Here is a 20,277-nt window from a genome sequence, read left to right as displayed (position 1 = left end):
TTAGGTCGCTTTTGAAGTTCTGACAAAAAGTGTCATTTTGTAGCAGTGTAATAAAAAAATACATGGAAAAATCGTATGTTGGCGACAGATACTTAAGCCAATTAAACAAAAACCAATGGAGATATTTTATTGTGTTAATACCAGATAGAGACCTACATTAATACACTTTTAAAATAAATTGATCGCTTTTAAATATTCCGTTCCATATCGCAGATTTTTACATTTCACTACTGTCAGCCAAATTTGACTTCTATTTTGCGTACGTTCGTTACCACATGTTTATAACTATAATTCTGAAAACTTAAACTCGATTAAATCCATCTTTTGCACTAAACATACCAAAATGCTATCGAATCGCACAAAAAACTGCTAGGAAAATTTTTGTTTTCTATATTCTTTGGACATCAAAATCATACGAACGTACATTCGTGACCCCAGGAAATGCCAAATAAGTTATTACAAACAAAAACCGAGTTCAAATGATATCAATATATTGAAAATTCCTTATTTTTAAGTCATTCACCCAATAGTTTCTATAAGTTCTTCGAGAAATTCCACACGAGAAGGAGTTTGCACTGGACGACTTCGAAAATGTTGCACTGTGTTATTAATAAAAAAACAATCAATCAAATAAAAATAGGTATTAAGATCATTAAATAAATCTTTTAAATCTTTTTCAAATTAAAAATATTTTACTAACCTGCTAAAGTTCTTTCTAACACCCTCGTATTGCTGCTGACTTTGATTATGAGTATGTAAATGTAACTATGTATAGATATGTATATATAAATATGTTTTATGTATTTGGGTTTAATATACTTTCTATATATATAAATTTACATAAGTATACATGTATTTTTGCATTCATGGCTATAAATTTTAATAGACACATACTCATTTATAAATAGTTTTTCAATTTATTTATTTTTTTTGGGTTTTTAAATTTATTAATTTGTTTCAAAATAATTGCCATATTTGTTATTAATTTTCCTTTTATAATTGCTAGTTATATCAATATTCTTGTTTTTATTTTTTTTTGGGGACTAAATCAACAACTAATTTATATTTAATAATATTTACATACATTTTATGTATTTGGTTTATTTTTAGTTAATAACAAACAATATTTATAATATACTCTACTAAATACTAAAAATAAATTATACATTCTTTTTTTTGGTTATAATCAACATACAAAATTCATCTCAAATAACTTTCGGCGGCTTATTAATTATTTTGTTTTTTTTTGTTTCTTTTATTATTATTTATGTCTATATATTTATATTTAAAAATCTAATTTTAAATATGTTTTATAATTTATGTTGGTTTTCTCTAAGTGTATTTATCTAAACCCCTGCATCAGGCGCATTGTCAGTTCTTATTTATTTCTTATAAAGTTTGCTGTTGTTGTGTTTTACTTTCTTTAATTTGTTTGCTTCTGTTTATTGTCCTGTTAGTTTTCTTCAGTTGATCATCTGCAGACGGTTGTATCATCGCCGGCACATATTGAATGCGGTGCCGCCAGAAATAGTTTACCATTCGCACAGGCACACAATTGAAAAACACGATGCAGATGCTCACGACTTTGTGGTGTCCCCGGCAGGGGTAATTGCACCGTACGTAGGTTGGGCATGAAAATCTTGGAGGATTCAAAGCGAAGCTGGAAAGTGAGAGAAATGAGTAAAAAAATAAATGAGGGAGTAGGAAAAGTTTTACAGATTTTAGGCAAAAATTTATAGTAAAAAAATGTTTCGCATTGTTAAGCCTCTATGACTATACACAAATGAGATGGTCCACAGACTCTTCCTGTAGGATGGACAAAGCTCAACTGCAGAATCTATTAGTCTTTAGTTTCAACTAAGTTTTAGAGATATTTAACTGCAGTAGTTTATATACATCAATTCTTTATTTCTAAAACATGAATAAACGCTCTTTAATTGTTTTTAATTACAACAAAATTTCTTCATTATTTATACTGTCGAAAATCTTCTCCCCTGAAATCTATATATTAAATTTCTTACCCTCAAAAACAATTTTAATACCTCTTAAATTTCTCATAAATATTTATTTTACAAATTCATTGAAAAGCCTTTAAAAAATAATCTGCATACTTACACTGCCATCCAGTGCTGTCAGTTTAACATCCTCCAGTGCTGAGATTTCAATACCTCCTGCACGTGATTGAAAATTTATATCCTTTGCAGCTGTCATTTCCAATTGACGTGTGGGTGATTCCAATCTTTAAAGATAGACAGACAAAATAGAAAAATTAACAAATAAATAAATGTCCAATAAATATTTAGCAAATTTCTATTTATGAGTTGAAAAGAAAATAACAAACAATTAGAAACTAAAATAAAATTCTTAAATAAATTATCAATTTAACACTTGTGCCAGAAACACTGCATATAGAGTTTTTTGTTGGGGGAGAAATTGTAAATAAATAAAAAAAAAAATTATAAAAATCTATTAACAGGCAGGTGGACAGTGGGGCAGAGAAATAATTGAGCAGATACGAGTATTTTAGATAATAATCTATATATATAAAAATGAAATGGTCCATGTATATAATGGCATTACGTGAGAACGGCTGGAGCGATTTGGCTGATTTTTTTTATTCGATTCGAAATTTTCAGGAGATGGTTTGTAAAGAAAAAAATTTAAAATTTCCGGGTAAAACTCGGACATTTTTTTTTTGAGTCCAGTCAACTGTAATATAAAAGCTCCCTAAAGTATGCAGTACAAATTTAGATATTTTATATGCAAATAAATAAGAACAGGGAAATTTGAAGAACTAAAATTAGTAAATGCTACCGGGCGAAGCCGGGGCGGTCAACTAGTAATAAATAATTAAAGTGAGAATTTAGAAAAATATAAAAAGTTAACCATCTAACCCGCAATAGTGCCTCAAGGCATGCATTACAAAACACCAATTATCTCAAAAAGTAATTCCAATTTTTCGTTTTTAAATTTGACGCTGACTTTAGCTACAGATTTGTTAACATTTCCCTCGAAGGTCGAAATGCATTCTGATTTTTAATTTTTGTTCTGTCAGCTGTTTTGTGAGTGATGTCACAATTTTAGCACGTGGAATTTTGTGTGTCATTTTTAGTCGCCCGATCCTTCCGAAATATTTTTTATTAGTTATTTTGCATTAGTTTTTCAATAAAATCGTATAATAATTATTCTTTTTTACATCTAAACCGGCAACAATGCCTTGAGACCCTCTTCATTTTTTTGCACCTGGTTCGTAAACTTAATTTGCAAATTAGTTTCTGATGGCTGTTCTGAGTTTATTGGGTCATAATTACCCTAAAAAGAATTATTCGACAATTTTGTTTTTAGCTTTTTCAACATTGCGGGTTAGAGGGTTAAGTTCGCTACATACGACATAGTATGCAATGTTTCAAGTCCGCACTTTTTATCAATTAATAGTAAGTGGTTGGTTGGTTTTCGTGGTAGTTCCCAGCGCGCGAACTGTCAAGTAGAGCCAAAAGAACTCCGTTTTGACATCGTAATGTGTTCTAAAATGTCGAAGTTATTAGAGCCAACCTGTAGCCGTGAGATATTAAGTTTAGACCCAGATACCTCACTAAGGTTGGTTATTATGTAGCTGACCAGGAATTTGTGACTTTTGACACTCAGGGCTGGGCATTAGCAGAGAAGGTGAATTTGCATGCTTGTCTAGCATCCAGTACCCCGCTAACACTGCTAGCAACCTTGATATATCCCTTCTTTTGCGGATTATTAGTTGCATAGTTCGGTTTTCGTTTAAAGAGGGCCACATTAACTAGGCCAGCCTACATGTATCTAAGTTGGCTTTGAAAGAAACTGTCTGAAGATAATATTAGTATTAGCACAGTGGAATTGCTAATGAAACCGCATTGGATATATCTAAAGTAGATCCCATTCTGACAAACTCTTCAGCCAATTCATTGCCAAATTATGCTCAATATAATCTTGACAGAGTGTTTTTACATTGCCTGACAATGAAGATGAAGCCTAAAAAACACTATATTCAATCGGAAGACGGAGATACCTAGGTAGTACCAGAACCAACATCACAGCTCACTTTAGAACCGTCTGAATATATCCTGGAGTCATATTTGTACACTACATTACCCCACATCACTAACTCCTGAATGGAATTGAGACTATGAACAACCTATCAAAATATTTATATGTAGCAATGTAGTTTGAAGGTTGGTATACGATCGAAGACAGAAGGTCCAGAATACTCGCGTGGCTATATGTTCTAGATCTCCAACATCCAGATGACTGAAGTCTAGCTGTGCTGCAGGCAGAAATGGCCATTATATGAAGGTCTATTGGAACAAGGTGCAATATAGTGTTCAGTGTCTCTGAAGGACTAGTTCTTAGAGCGTCCATTATATCAATGCTGGCCGATCTTTATATAGTTGATCTACAACACAGTTCTTTGTAGTTGCAGTCCACCATACAAGAGATCCATTAGTAAGAATTGGATGTACTTTAGCTGTATACATCCAATTTACTATTTTGGAACGTAATTTTTACTAAATTTCTTACGACATGTGTAATGGGCGACCATGTCCTCTTAACCCTGTATTGAGTATTCAGTTTCCCTGGTATTTTAGAGTCCAGGATAATAGCTAGATGTATTGCATTATTTGAAAGGGGGATTTTGCAGCTTTTCAACCCCGAATTTTGGTCTTTGTCGTGAAAAGTACAAATTCTGTTTTGCTTGGGTTTACCCAAAGGCCACTCCCCGTTGCCCAATTGTTGAGAAATCCTAAGGCAGTGAGCATAATATCACTAATCACATCCGGAAACAATCCTGACATAGGTAAGTATCACCACATCGTCGACATAAGCAACAACTTTTATCCCTTTTTTGGATAGTTCAATGAGAATTGAGTTAAGAACGCTTGTCCAAAGTCCAACCTCCAACCTGCTTGGACTTATCGCTATTACCAAGATTTGATTCCAACATGGATACTAACCAGTCGCTGATGTACTCTTCAATATCCAGGTTAATAAGAACATGTTAAATTGCAAGATTAGTTAAATTATTTAAAGAACTCTCTATGACTAGGAAGGCTGCCGTTGTGTATTACGACTTCATTCAGAGCTGTCTCTGTAGAGCGACCCTTAAAGTGGGCATACTGACTGCTTGAGAGTAGATGCCTTATATGAGAGTCGATGTGTCCTTCCAACGTTTTAAGTTGGAAAGATGAAAGACTAACTGGTCGAAAGTCCTTCGCATTCCTATGACATATTTTGCCGATTTTGGGAAAAAAAAGACCTTGACACTCCTCTAGTTAGCCGGAATATGGTTAAGAGAGAGACAGAGCATAAATATTCCGTGAAGCCAGAAAGTGATATGCCAGAAATATGATATCACAATATCCTTAGCAACATCCTTGCAGTCTGAGAAGTGAGTATTTAGTAGGATATCCAGTAACTTTGCTGAGGAATAGGAGTCATCGCAGAACTTTTTTATTTTCGAAAAGAGTGTAACATTCCGATAAACATAGGAATCGTAATATTAACAACTTTTCTATTCACTATTGTTCTACACTTTACACAATAAAACGCGCACAATCTCGCCAATATATCGAATTTTATTTCGATGAAATTGTACAAAAAAGTGATTAATTTTCGGAACAAATTTTAATCATTTAGCATACTGGGTTAAGCTGATACCTGCATCTATTCTGACATCCAAGCAGCCCTGAATTCCGTCAGAAATATCTACTACATTAAATAATTTCCTAAGAGTCCGGTGATCTTTTAACTATTTAGCTTGATATTCCACACTTGGACTCCACTTGTTTCCAGGTAACCAAGGTGATTCAGGATGTTCTGCCAATCAGAGACGATCGATTGTTCTGATAAACATGTCGTAGAATAAACTGTAGATGTTGTCTTCTGTAGAAATTTATAGTTGAGAAAATTGTCTGCCACTATTTGGCCTTAACCAGACCTGGACCCGGAAACATCAACTAGTATCTGATACTGATCAAAGCGGACTAAGCTGGAGATAAAACAAACAATCAAAAGGGCCGAAGGAAGAGAGTTTGCTGAGGTCCTTTGTTTCTTTTAGAAAACACAGGACATAATAGAAAGCATCTTGAATAACTTATTTGATTAGGCCGGACAGTGACAGAGAATATTCTCAACTTACTTATTCTAACAACTTCTACAGAAGACATGATATGTTATCTTCAATCTTCAAATATCTTCGCAGTTGATGCATCGGAATGATTCTCGGAGCAAGTAGACAGCCGGACGTTGGAGCATAAAATTATTTTATTTTTTATTTTTTATAGAAAACAAACACAAACAGCGAAGCGTTTTACTAGACTGCAGATATACCCAGAGTCTCTGTCGGGAATCGAACCCGCAACCCCCAGATTGATAGTCCAGCACAATATCGTTTATTCTATCGATAGCTAGTTATATTTTTGTATTAATTATTTTCCGTCCTACTGTTTCCATACAGATGCATTGCATCCTTAATCCTATTGGTACTTTCACAAAATACATAAATATAAAATCAACAAAAAAATCATTGAAAGAATGCATAAGTAAATTGCTTGATATGATGATAACATCATGTTGATAGATTTACTATACAATACACACAGGCATAAGTACTTACACATACACACACACTCCATTACACTGATATATATACATATTTATGTTGTTGCTGTAGATGACGAGGATGCTGTTGCCTAAAGTGTTGATGCAAAAATCCAAACATTCATGCAATCGTTCATTCATCCATTCAAGTATTCATACCACATTTTATCAAACTGTTTGTTCATGGACCATGTTGTGAGGATCAACGTATGTGTATGTCTGTATACGTTTGCAAGTGTATGTAGTTATTTGGTTTTGTATGTGCACTGACATGCATATGTAAACAAATACAATCCATATTTGTCACTTAAAACCCTTTGAGCACTTTTTAATAAACTCTATTTTCTGTCTGTCTGTCTCTCTCGTACGAGTATTTCCTGTTTAATGACATGTGTTTGTTGAAGTGTGTGTATGTGTGAGTATATTGGTGTTTGTACTGGGCTTAAATTCACAATTTGAAAAAATCTGTTATTTTTTTTTCAAAAGTATTAAAAAAATGTAAACAATTTCAACGTTGTCTGACTGGCACTACTGGCAGCAGTCTACACAATGAACATGTTTCAATTATTGAAAACTAGTCTATTAAAAAGCATTAGACATTTTTGCCTGGCGGTGCTATTTTTAACCTACAAAATAATCAGACTAAATAATTTTCTAAAGGTGTAATGTAGACGTATTTTAGTTAAAAAGTTAGTTTTAAACTAACTCGTTTTATAGTCTATAGCTCTATTTGCAACTCGTAAGAATATTAGTCTAACACTTGAAGTATACCAATCGACTCTGAGTCACATTGTTAGTTTTTACAAAAGCTGTGATATGATATTTTGTCAAACTACAATAAAATCATCCGCTGCCAAAAAAGATAAATTTTATTAAGTCATTTGCAAAACATTAAGTAATTTCCAACTTTAAACAAATTTTGTTAAACTAATTTTAAGAATCTAAGAATTTATATTTAGAATTTAATTTAAAATTTACATTTTGACATATACCTATTATAATTTTGCCGCTCAGTAGCATATTTTTACATTTTCTGTGACTTTCAATCTTTAAAGAAGATCCTTTAGGCCGATACACTTCTTAAAATGCTAAATTTATCAAAATTTTGATAAAATTTATTTTATGGTGTTTTTCCCGAATAAGTCGATCGCTTAGTAGGGCATAATCAAAATATTTTGAAAATAAATCTGCAATTTCTAAACAGCTGATACAATTGGCATACAATTTCTCATACAATTTCTCATACAACTAGCAGAGGATTAATCTACGCACATGAGCGATGCTGTTTTCAATTCTTCGTATTGGTAACACAACTGTTGGTGTGTCAGATAACCTTTTGATTTTAGGTACGAGAATACAGTGTGACTTCCTTTGGAATCGTCATATATATGATGTTGCTAAGGAAACTTTTAGGTGCTTGGGTTTTTTAAGATGGTATCTGACATATTTCTCCCACTCCGACCTTCTTTGTATATACACTAGCTTTATTCGTCCAAAAATTGGGCTTCAAGATCAAGTCTAGAGCTGCTGGGCCGGGTTCAAAGAAGGGCGGTTAATCTTATAGGTGATGAAACTGCTACCCGGTTTATCGATACTTCAAAACATCGACGGAATGTAGGCAGCTTATCCTTATTTTACAGATATTATCACGGGTGTTGTTCAGCAAACATAAGTAATCTCATACATAATACGCGCACTTTCATTTGGATCACACGACTATTTATTTTTTAAATTTCGAAAAAATTGCGAATTTATTCACGATTTAATTTTTTTTTTAAAATTTTGACAAAATTTACTTGGGTTGTAGATTTTAATATTCGTAATTAAATCTTTCGTATGAGTTTATGTTGGCTTTTGTTGTCAAAAAATGCATTCATGATGCCAATGCAACGCTTGCTCTAAGAAAAATTCCGCTGAATTGTCTACCATTTAGTCTTCTGTTAAAGTTGTTAAAATAAGAAAGACGAGGAGATAGTTGAGAATATTCTCTGCTACAGTACGTCCTTAGCAAATTGGTGATTCGAGTCGTAGAGACAATAACAAGGATCTGAAAGCAGCCTATGCTGGAGATATATTAAACACATATCATCAGAAAGGCCAAATGGAGAGAGTTCATTGTAGGCCTTTGTTCCTTTTATGATCGACAGGAAGCATATCGAACCATCTAATTTATCAGGCCGGACGGTAAATATTATCAGCTATCTCCTGGTCTTAATTATTCTAACAACTTTAACAGAAGATAGTTTTTACAGTATAAAGAGTGAGTGAGAAAAAACTTATACACACTAGTCCAGCAAAAACTTATCCTTGGTCCAAAAAACTATTATTTTAGCAAAAGATCTGATAGTTCCTCGTCACACTCTTTCAAAAGCCATTAAACAGTATAGGGAAGTCTTGAACATTGAAAGAAAACTTGGATCAGGAAGAAAAAAGCTCTAACTCTTTCGAAGAATACCGAACACTTCTTTCAGAAAAGAAGTTCGTAAAGTTAAATTGTGGGCAGAGCCAAAGATAATTCTGGGTTGAAGTCGTACAAGTTCAAAAAGTTCTAGGTCGCAATGCGGTAAAAAACTTAGAAGCAAAAGAACGAGATAAAAATTATAGGTAAAATTGAATAAAAAAGTACATCTGTTGTGTGATGGATGAATTATTGGAATCAAGATTGTTATGTGGCTGATGGACGAGGTATTATTCAAGACCAATGCCGAACAAAATTCCCCTAAGAAGTGGCAAACCATTTACAATTGTCGCAAAAGAACCCAATCATTTGTGACATCAGGCACAATAAACACAGAAGTATGTATTACGGAGTGTCTACAAAAATGGCTTTTACCTTTATAAAAACAGCTCAGAGTTCCTTCATATTTCTGGCCAATTGGGCATCATGCTACTATTGAAAAAATATCCTTGGGTGGAATTCAAACAATATTGTCAATTTTGTGCCACTGGAAGCAAATCCACCCAACTGTCCAGAACTTGGGCTTGTGAAAAGGTATTGAGCTCTTGTAAAAAAAGAATTAAAGAACACAGGAATGGTATCCCAGAACATGTCCGATTTTAAGCGTAAGTGGACCACATTGTCAAAAAAGTTAACGGAAGCAACTGTAAAATGAGAGGATATCCGGATAAAGTGGTAAAATATATAAATACCGAGTAATATGCCAATATTTTAATGTTTAATGAATTTGAATAAATTTACATAATTTTGAGAATTTTTATATTGAATTTTAAGTTTTATTTAACTTAATACAAGTATATGTTTTTTCTGACCCACTATTTATTCAGCGGAATTTTTCTCAGAGCAATAGTTCGACACTGTTTGCTAGATCATCGTGAATATCATTTCAACATTTCAACTATCCAGTCGCAATATTCTTCTATCAAAGAATATATAGGGATTTATAATAGACTTAAAATGTACAGTCATATAATCATAGTTATGGGTTCATACAATACAGTTCAATGGTATGGTAGGGAAAACTCTTTTGGCCATAATATCAGCAGGCATTTCAAAAATTAACTTTTATGTATTTGCTATTAATTTTATTAAAAGCCTTAATAAAGCCACTGTAAATAATAGAATGATTCCTGTTTTCTAAAAACAATAGGTCTGTTCATTTACTTTCCCAGTAAATACTTGCAACGACAGAATAAAATCAAAATTTACAAAATTACTCTCTTAAAATCTCAAAAATAGTAAAAAGTAAATGAACGCTTTTCCAGTAACAATTGTTTTATACACACAATTTTCATATTTTATTCCTTTTAAAATGTATAAATACTCACATTTTCTTCAATTTTATTGAAAATTCTTTTTTTATATTTTTTCACCACAAAAATAAAATTGAAAATAAATAAACAATAACACAAAATATATGAAATATAAGCTGCTAACTATTACGAGTTCAAAATAGAACTTGTAATAGTTTGCAACGAGAGAGCACTCTCTAAAATGTATACGCTCTTGAATTTTTCTCTACTTGCAAGTTTTTTGAGTTAATGAACGCTTTTCCAGTAACAATTGTTACTAACTAGTAACAACTTTTAGTTATTGAACATAGCTAATATTAATACCAAACACTGCAACTTACATTTTTCCTTCTTTTAAATAATTTATTTATGAAAACAAAAATATTAGTAATAATACTTAGTAATAAACACTAATAAACCACTAAATAAAACATCATACAATATAATTTTAGTCTACTAATACTATTCAACTCACCTTAATTCACGTCCTGGTTCGGCACGTACATGCGGTGTCTGTATTGACTCTCGAAATATGGCACCACCTTCACCATCAATTCTTAGAGCGTGTGCACCGATTGTAACTTCATTACGATTTACAGAAAATAAATTTCTTCCGTTTGTATCATTGATACGAAAACCTGTCGCCATGCACTCAAGCTTATCGTGTCCCAGGAATAAATGATTTTCGAGCATACCATTCGTGTCACGTGTATTGATTGAAAAATTACGTGATGATTCTGTTGATGATGATTCAAGAAAAAAAAATAAACAAAAAAAATTCGAAGAAAATTGTAAGAATAAATTGTAGCCATTCAAAGTCAAGTTAACGCTAAACTATAAGGAAATATAGGTAAAAAAATATATAAGAAATAAAACATTTATAAAAAAAAAAATCATACCAAACGGAAATATAGTTTAACAAACATACATATCATTGATAATGTATCATGACATCTTGTGGTTTTGGGAAATATTTGCTTTTTCGTGACATTTTTGCAAGATGTAATATTTTGTCCCCTAATTCTTGTTTTTTTTTCAAGAGAGAACTTTGTCTTTAACTTTCGCTAATATTTTATAGAGATTAAACAGTTTGATAAAATATATTTGTACATTTGAAAGGAAACCTAAAAAACAACCTGGCTGTCCTATGCCTTTCCTTTCTCGCAGATTATTTCTGTAAATGCGTGAATATAGTTTAAGTGTTTTAGTGTTTGTGTATGCATGTAGTTGTGGTTTCATTTCCTTATCAATTTCTTTCTTGCTTATTATTCTTAGTTTTTTCTATCTCTTATTCATTTGAAGGTGTCATTTACCTTTTAAAACAGATTTTCTTTTTTTTCTTTCCACAAATCTCATCTATCTTTCTTGTTTATCTGAAATTGTAAATCTAGTGTTCATATTTTTCTGGCTAAAAGATCTATGACTGGCATGACTTGGTGATTTTTACTGTGATTTATTTTCTTTTTTATATGTGTGAAGTAAATGAGTGATGAGCATGTATGCTTAAGTCATGTGGGCCAGTTTAACTAAAACACCCACAGTAATTTATGTGTAGTTTAGTTTGAAATTTATAAGCCAAGGATACAAAATATTTTATAAGAAATGATAAAAATATTTGAAATTTTCTGTAGAAAATCCTTTACTGTGTGAACGAAATTTTTTATAGAAAATCCTTCAATCTTTGAACCAAGTTTTCTACAGAGAATCCGTCAGTCTGAGGACGAAATTTTCTATAGAAAATTCGGCACTCTGAGGACGAAATTTTGTACTGAAAATCCTTCAATCTGAGGACGAAATTTTGTACTGAAAATCCTTCAATCTGAGGACGAAATTTTCTACAGAAAATCCTTGAGTCTGTGAATGAAATTTTCTACAGAAAATCCTTGAGTCTGTGAATGAAATTTTCTATAGAAAATCATTAATTTTGTGAATGAAATTTTCTATAGAAAATCATTAATTTTGTGAATGAAATTTTCTATAAAAATCATTAATTTTATGAATGAAATTTTCTACAGAAAATCTTTAATTTTGTGAATGAAATTTTCTACAGAAAATCTTTAATTTTGTGAATGAAATTATCTATAGAAAATCTTTAATTTTGTGAATGAAATTTTCTATAGAAAATCTTTAATTTTGTGAATGAAATTTTCCATAGAAAATCTTTCATTTTGTGAATGAAATTTTCTATAGAAAATCTTTCATTTTGTGAATGAAATTTTCTATAGAAAATCTTTCATTTTGTGAATGAAATTTTCTATAGAAAATCTTTCATTTTGTGAATGAAATTTTCTATAGAAAATCTTTCATTTTGTGAATGAAATTTTCTATAGAAAATCTTTCATTTTGTGAATGAAATTTTCTATAGAAAATCTTTCATTTTGTGAATGAAATTTTCTATAGAAAATCTTTCATTTTGTGAATGAAATTTTCTATAGAAAATCTTTCATTTTGTGAATGAAATTTTCTATAGAAAATCTTTCATTTTGTGAATGAAATTTTCTATAGAAAATCTTTCATTTTGTGAATGAAATTTTCTATAGAAAATCTTTCATTTTGTGAATGAAATTTTCTATAGAAAATCTTTCATTTTGTGAATGAAATTTTCTATAGAAAATCTTTCATTTTGTGAATGCAATTTTCTATAGAAAATCTTTCACTTTGTGAATGAAATTTTCTATAGAAAATCTTTCACTTTGTGAATGAAATTTTCTATGGAAAATCTTTCACTTTGTGAATGAAATTTTCTATAGAAAATCTTTCACTTTGTGAATGAAATTTTCTATAGAAAATCTTTCACTTTGTGAACGAAGTTTTCTATAGAAAATCTTTCACTTTGTGAACGAAGTTGTCTATAGAAAATCCTTCACTTTGTGAACGAAGTTTTCTATAGAAAATCCTTCACTTTGTGAACGAAGTTTTCTATAGAAAATCCTTCACTTTGTGAACGAAGTTTTCTATAGAAAATCCTTCACTTTGTGAACGAAGTTTTCTATAGAAAATCCTTCACTTTGTGAACGAAGTTTTCTATAGAAAATCCTTCACTTTGTGAACGAAGTTTTCTATAGAAAATTCTTCACTTTGTGAACGAAGTTTTCTATGGAAAATTCTTCACTTTGTGAACGAAGTTTTCTATGGAAAATTCTTCACTTTGTGAACGAAGTTTTCTATGGAAAATTCTTCACTTTGTGAACGAAGTTTTCTATGGAAAATTCTTCACTTTGTGAACGAAGTTTTCTATAGAAAATTCTTCACTTTGTGAACGAAGTTTTCTATAGAAAATCCTTCACTTTGTGAACGAAGTTTTCTATAGAAAATCCTTCACTTTGTGAACGAAGTTTTCTATAGAAAATCTTTCACTTTGTGAATGAAATTTTCTATAGAAAATCTTTCACTTTGTGAATGAAATTTTCTATAGAAAAGCTTTCACTTTGTGAATGAAATTTTCTATAGAAAATCTTTCACTTTGTGAATGAAATTTTCTATAGAAAATCTTTCGCTTTGTGAATGAAATTTTCTATAGAAAATGCTTCACTTTTGGACGAAATTTTCTATAGAAAATGCTTCACTTTGTGGACGAAATTTTCTATAGAAAATGCTTAACTTTGTGGACGAAATTTTCTATAGAAAATCTTTCACTTTGTGGACGAAATTTTCTATAGAAAATCTTTCACTTTGTGGACGAAATTTTCTATAGAAAATCTTTCACTTTGTGAACGAAATTTTCTATAGAAAATCTGTCACTTTGTGAAAGAAATTTTCTATAGAAAATCTGTCACTTTGTGAACGAAATTTTCTACAGAAAATCCTTCTTTCTGTGGACGAAATTTATTACAGAAAATCCTTGACATTGTGAGCGAAATTTTCTGCAGAAAATTCTTCACTCTGTGAACCAAATTTGTACAGAAAATTCTTCAGTCTCAAATATTTTATAGGAAATATTCTACATCCTCCTTTCTGTGAACGAAATTTTTAATAGCAAATCCGTCAATCTGTGGACGAACTTTCTATTTAAAATCCTTCATCCTTTTAAGTAGCAAATCTGTCACTGTGTGGTTAAAGTTTTCTGTTGGAAATCAGTCACTGTGTGGACAAAATTGTATAGGAAATCGGTTTCTACGAGAATGAAATTTTATATAGGAAATCGGTCTATGCGAGGACGAAATTTTGTATAGAAAATCAGTCTCTGCGAGGACGAAATTTTGTATAGAAAATCAGTATCTGCGAGGACGAAGTTTTTTATAAAAGATCAGTATCTGCGAGGACGAAGTTTTTTATAAAAGATCAGTATCTGCGAGGACAAAATATTTTGTAAAAAATCAGTCTATGCGAGAACGAAATTTTCTATAGAAAATCAGTCTATGCGAGAACGAAATTTTCTATAGAAAATCAGTCTCTGCGAGAACGAAATTTTCTATAGAAAATCAGTCTTTGCGAGAACGAAATTTTCTATAGAAAATCAGTCTCTGCGAGAACGAAATTTTCTATAGAAAATCAGTCTATGCGAGAACGAAATTTTCTATAGAAAATCAGTCTCTGCGAGAACGAAATTTTCTATAGAAAATCAGAGTCTGCGAAGAAGAAATTTTCTATGGCAAATCAGTGTCTCCGATGACGATATTTTCTATAGAAAATCCATCACTGTGTGGACGAAACTTTCTATGGAAAATTATTTAATAGGTTAAAAAAATGGTCTGACTTTTGAGGAGAATTTTCGGAAAAATATGCGTTACTATGTTAGGAAAATTGTCATTGGATTAGACATTAAATTTTAACAAAGAATCGCATAACAGTTAAGTTATAATAAATGGATACATGTGTGTATATTTACACATGAAATCCTCTTTCCAAAAAATTCATGTTGTTTAATTTTCCTTAGCCTAATCATATATCCCTTATCTATAATTGTAAGTAAAAGTTTGACTTATCATTTTATGATCCTACATACTAACTACTTCCACTTCATTAACTCTTGGACAAATACAAACAAATGAAAGCCATGATTTTTACAAATTATGACCTCAAGGTAAATAATATTGTATGCTAAAGCAAATATCACTTGTACGACTAAATATTATACAAATAAACAATAAAGTCAAATGACTGGTAACAATTTCCTTTTCACATACTCATACGCACAAACACAAATAATGATTAGGAATAAATACAAACATTCAAACTACTAACGTAACATGTAAATGGTAATGTGTGTGAGTATTTTACAGGAAATAAAGAAGATGTTAAACAGATTCTTACACACATTTTCAAATGGATCTTTATGATTATTATTAGTTTGTTTGTATGTGCCAAAACAAATGTAAAATTTATGTAAATTACTAATTCGAGTAATAAGTAAATGAATGTACAGCCATGTAAAATATGAATAAATAAACAACATAAAATTTACTTATGTTGTTTATGAAGTAAATAAAAGGAATAAATAATGTGCCAAATATACATAGAAATGTGGATGCCTTATTTGCCAAATGGAGTAAGTCCCTAAAGAGGGAACATTGTGTTTACTTAATATATTATTACTAAGTAACATGTGACATTAAATTAAGAAAATATATTGCATAAAGACAGGAACAATTTATTAAAACCTTTGTTTCGATTTTATATAAAATATCAATAACTGTAGTTAATCAATTTGGCGAATTAGGCATTTATATGATAGCATAAATGTGTTTGTCTACACATTTGAATACATAGAAGAAAACAAATTAATATAAAATAGTAACTGTTATCCTTACCTATTGCTATAGGTTGCCCATGCCTTGAGCGTATTGTGGATGCTCTTAACATGTCCATAATTAAAGCTTGTCCAGTTAGTTGTATGCCACCAGGAACAATTTTCAGTTGGCCCATACCTTCCTGTAAATGTAAAGAAAAATAATTAAAAATACAAATATGAATGAGAGGCACAGCAGACCTTAAACAATACAAAATGAAATAATGCGAATATATTGCAACACTGGCTGGACTTAATATATAATATTTATTAGATCTAAGATATGAAATTGTTGTTGTTAGTTCACAAGGAAAGTGGAGATATATTTGGCTGAGTTGAATTTTTTGGAGAAAACTATTTTTGGTGAAATTAATGTTGGTAAAAAATTGCTTAAAGAAGTGAAGAAAAAGTAACTAAGAGTGCTAAATCGGCTTTACCGAATCTTAAAAATTTTGATCCATTATAGGTCTGACTTACTATGGCGTCATTGATATCCATATTGTCTATATTCATGACTTAGTAATCCAAATATGGATCAAAAATAGGTAAAACATCAGCCAATTTTGGTTCGATTTTCTCAATTTTAAATAGCAAACGAAAGCGGATATATTGATGTAATAATCATGAATACAAACTATTTTTGGGCAATGGAAAGTTGATTTCAACATACAGACGGACAAGGATATATGAACTCCGTGATCTATAACGAATATATAACTTTGAGGAATAGCAAAGGAAAAAAGTAGAACTAACAAAGGCTATAACAATTTTTGGTAAAATTTGTATTTGGTGTTAAACAATTACACTATGCAACAAATGAAGACTTTTGGAAAAACACAAGATCATGACAGTATAGGTTCGACTCTACTACCAAAGGGTAGTAAAACCCTATACTCAGTTTGTCCATTTTGGTGACCGATTTTTTTTATGGGCCCCCAAAATTTCTGAAAATCAGTGGGGCCTCTAAAAAAGGTGTCATCAGTTATTGGTTAACAGCTAATTCACACTTTGTGATACGGCTTAACTTTATATTACAATAATATAGCTAAGAGTCCGCCAAATAAATTTTGTTAAAATTTGTTTCCAAAAAATAGCTTTTTCGTGCACTTTTGTTGAAAAATATAGGAAAAAATTTTTTTTTTTACTTTTTTTAGAATAACTTCCAGGGACTCCTAATTTTTCAATAACAATATTTTACAAAATTTTAGCAACGGTAAATCTGAATAACACTTGTTAACATATAAATGCAATCCGAACATATATATAGGGCTATACAAATATGACGAGATTTTGAGGATCGGGCCTTTGCGTTTTTAGAATTTTTTACTCAAACCTAAAATTTTGTTTGAAAATAGGCCAAGTTTGGATAGGGCTGGGGGGTACAATGTCCGCTTAAGTTAGTAAAATTGTAACTTATACGTTTTTGCATTACGTTCTCTTTCCAGATCATAAAAAAATTTATATAACCATGAAGAAAATTAGTTTTTTATAAAAAAAAAAAAAAAATATGGGGACTTTTTTGGGAAAAAACTTAAAAAACACAGGCATACAAAGTTGAAATATATAAAAAGATGCTTCAAGTTTGGATGCGTGTAACTTTTTATAGGGACGAAATAATTTTTATCGGGTTTATTTTATTTTCTTTCGAATTTTATCGAAAATATACGTCGTATATAAAAAACAAATTTCCACCTTTCGTAGGCCCATCATATAGAAAATACAAAAAAAAGATCGAGCAAAATTCAATATTTTTGTAGGCCTTTTCCAGGACTATCTACATTTTAAATTTCAGCTCTTTCGAATCAAAGATGGCTTTTTGGCGATTTTTTTTAAATGTGTGACATTGAGGATCCACTCACTGATCCCCATTAGGTACACCGCAGCCGAGTAAATAATACAGCACAACATAGAAGTGTGGACTTGATCATATTATTTTAACAAAAAATCTTTGTTTTAGCGTAAAAAAATAGTAAAAACGAAAATTGTTAAGGTACAAAGTGATCTTTATGTGCTGTTTAGAGTGACTAGACACGTTCAGAATGCATTGATATGTTCTCAAGAGTTGCTCAACTTTACTGTAGCTACAACTTTGCTAAATATTGTAAGTGAAAAATTAGGAAACCCTGGAAATTATTCTAAAAAAAGTAAAAAAAAAAATGTTTCTTCCTATATTTTTTCAACAAAAGTGCACGAAAAAGCTATTTTTTGGAAAAAAATTTTAACAAAATTTATTTGGCGGACTTCTAGCTATATTATTGTCATATAAAGTTAAGCCGTATCACAAAGTCTGAATTAGCTGTTAACCAAAAACTGATGACATCTTTTTTAGAGGTCTCACTGATTTTCAGAAACTTTGGGGGCCCATAAAAAAATATCGGTCACCAAAATGGACAAACTATAGAGGAGGTGTAGCTGAGTTTAAGTTTTAAATTTGGATATCTCGGATATATGAACAATTAAAAATGACGCCAGATTTTTGTTCTCCATCTGATTTTAACTATTTTTTTATAATTATGTCGTGTGATTTATGTCTATATGAAACATATTTGTGTTTAATTCGGTGTAGATATCAACAGTTTTAAAAGACTTATTATCGTTAAATGATTTTCGGAATTTTGTCTTATGTGGGAGCAATGACTAATTATGGACCGATCATCATAAAATTAGGTCACATGACTTCCACGTATATTGTATAAAACTTATTTGGAGCGAATTTTGTGGAGATTCCTATAAATCTTTCATGGAATGAAAGATGCACTCGTTTATATAATTTTCATCTTTACTATTTTTTCATAAAATACCTAATCAAAGAATGTATGTAATGCAATAAAATGAAAAAAAAACAGAAAAAAATTTACATACAAAAAAATAACGTTAGACCTTTACCTACCGTTGAGAATTCCATGACCTTCAATATCCATAGCGTTAGTCCTAAGTTTATGATTATCAGTAGCATTAGCAGCACAAGTAAAGTGTACAGACACTTTTTGCGCCATCCAATTAAACCCAAATGCATTTCAATGTCATCCATTAGACTAGAAGTACTGTTGCCCTTTGCTGTTGTTGTCGTACCACTGCCGCCACTACTGCTGGCTTGCATTTTCTGACGACGTTTACACGATGCGGACAGTTTGTTGTTGTTGCTGTTACTGTTAATGTTACTGCCTTTTCCTGCGATTCCTTTTGATTTTGCTGTTCGGTTGGTAGCCGCCACCAAATCCACCACACCATCCGTAATGAATGTTGAATGGGTGGATGTTTTTGTTATGGCTGGCAGTGTGTGCGTTTTGAATGCTAAACGCGTAGATCCGTTACCGTTAGAGTTTCTGTTTAAAGTTCCGTTTCCGCTGATGTAAGATGTGAATGTAGATGACGATGATGGGGCATATGTAACGGTGTCTGGTAGTGTAACACCTAAACTATTGTTTATCACCGTCTTTGTATCATTTGTTGCTGTTGTTGTGTTGTTGGTTCGTTGTTGCTGCAATAGTAGAGACTGTCGTTTGGGAGTTAAATTACTTCCTCTATTATTTGTGCTTTGTATTGTAGTCCTGCATTGATAATCTTCATTTAAGGTTGTTGCACTTTCAGTGGTGCCTATTGGCCTTTCTTGGCTTTTGCCAATTTTATACAAGTTATTGTTATAATGTTCTTGTTGCTGTTGCTTTTGTTGTTTAACTTCCTGTTCTTCTTTCAACAACTGTTGTTGCTTCTTACGTTTAAACGTGGAAGTGGGTGAAGTAAATACAAACGTAGCTGTTTGCTGTTCTGGCTGTTGGTTCGGCTGTTGTGGTGTCAGCCTTAGTTGTGGTAGAATATTCAAATCTGAAGTTGTTGCTGCAGTTGTAGCCGTAGTTGTGGTAGAGTTTGTTGGCGCATTAGTCTGTGAAAGAATTTCGGTAGTTTGTATAGTGCCATTGATCGCATAACCATTACTTTTACTACGGGATAGTTTTGTTATTTTATTTTGTTAGGTTTATTTTAATATTTGGATTATATTATTTTTATTTTTTTTGAGATGAAGTTGGTTTGATAGTGGTTGGTTGGTTTAATGATGGAATTTAGTTAATCGATTTAGGTTTTTATTTCATGAAGTTGAAATGGTGTTGTTTTTGGTTAAATGCAAGGATAGGTTAGAAATAAATAGAATAGATAATATGCAAAAAAATTTA

The 20,277-nt window shown here is 31.3% G+C and overlaps 2 protein-coding genes across 2 annotated transcripts in view; both read right to left on the bottom strand.

The window, feature by feature from the left end:
* Window positions 1-778: 778 nt before the first annotated feature.
* Scgdelta (sarcoglycan delta) lies at window positions 779-19,983 on the bottom strand. Its single transcript, XM_065507782.1, has 5 exons — window positions 18,996-19,983; window positions 16,128-16,248; window positions 10,853-11,114; window positions 2,116-2,239; window positions 779-1,660 (listed from the first exon to the last, which is right to left on the bottom strand). Exons 1-5 carry the CDS (start codon window positions 19,203-19,205, stop codon window positions 1,472-1,474), a joined length of 906 nt encoding a protein of 301 aa, XP_065363854.1. The 5' UTR covers window positions 19,206-19,983; the 3' UTR covers window positions 779-1,471.
* The window catches only part of LOC135957109 (uncharacterized), a 53,905-nt gene continuing 53,478 nt past the window's right edge, over window positions 19,851-20,277 (bottom strand). The window contains exon 3 of the mRNA XM_065507783.1: window positions 19,851-19,988. Within this exon, the coding sequence (XP_065363855.1) occupies window positions 19,925-19,988 (64 nt within the window). The 3' untranslated portion in view covers window positions 19,851-19,924. The remainder of the gene's footprint in view (window positions 19,989-20,277) is intronic.

The sequence above is a fragment of the Calliphora vicina genome, chromosome 4, assembly GCF_958450345.1.
Source record: "Calliphora vicina chromosome 4, idCalVici1.1, whole genome shotgun sequence".
In the NCBI taxonomy this organism is placed as follows: Eukaryota; Metazoa; Arthropoda; class Insecta; order Diptera; family Calliphoridae; genus Calliphora; species Calliphora vicina.
This window is presented reverse-complemented; position numbering and strand designations above follow the sequence as displayed.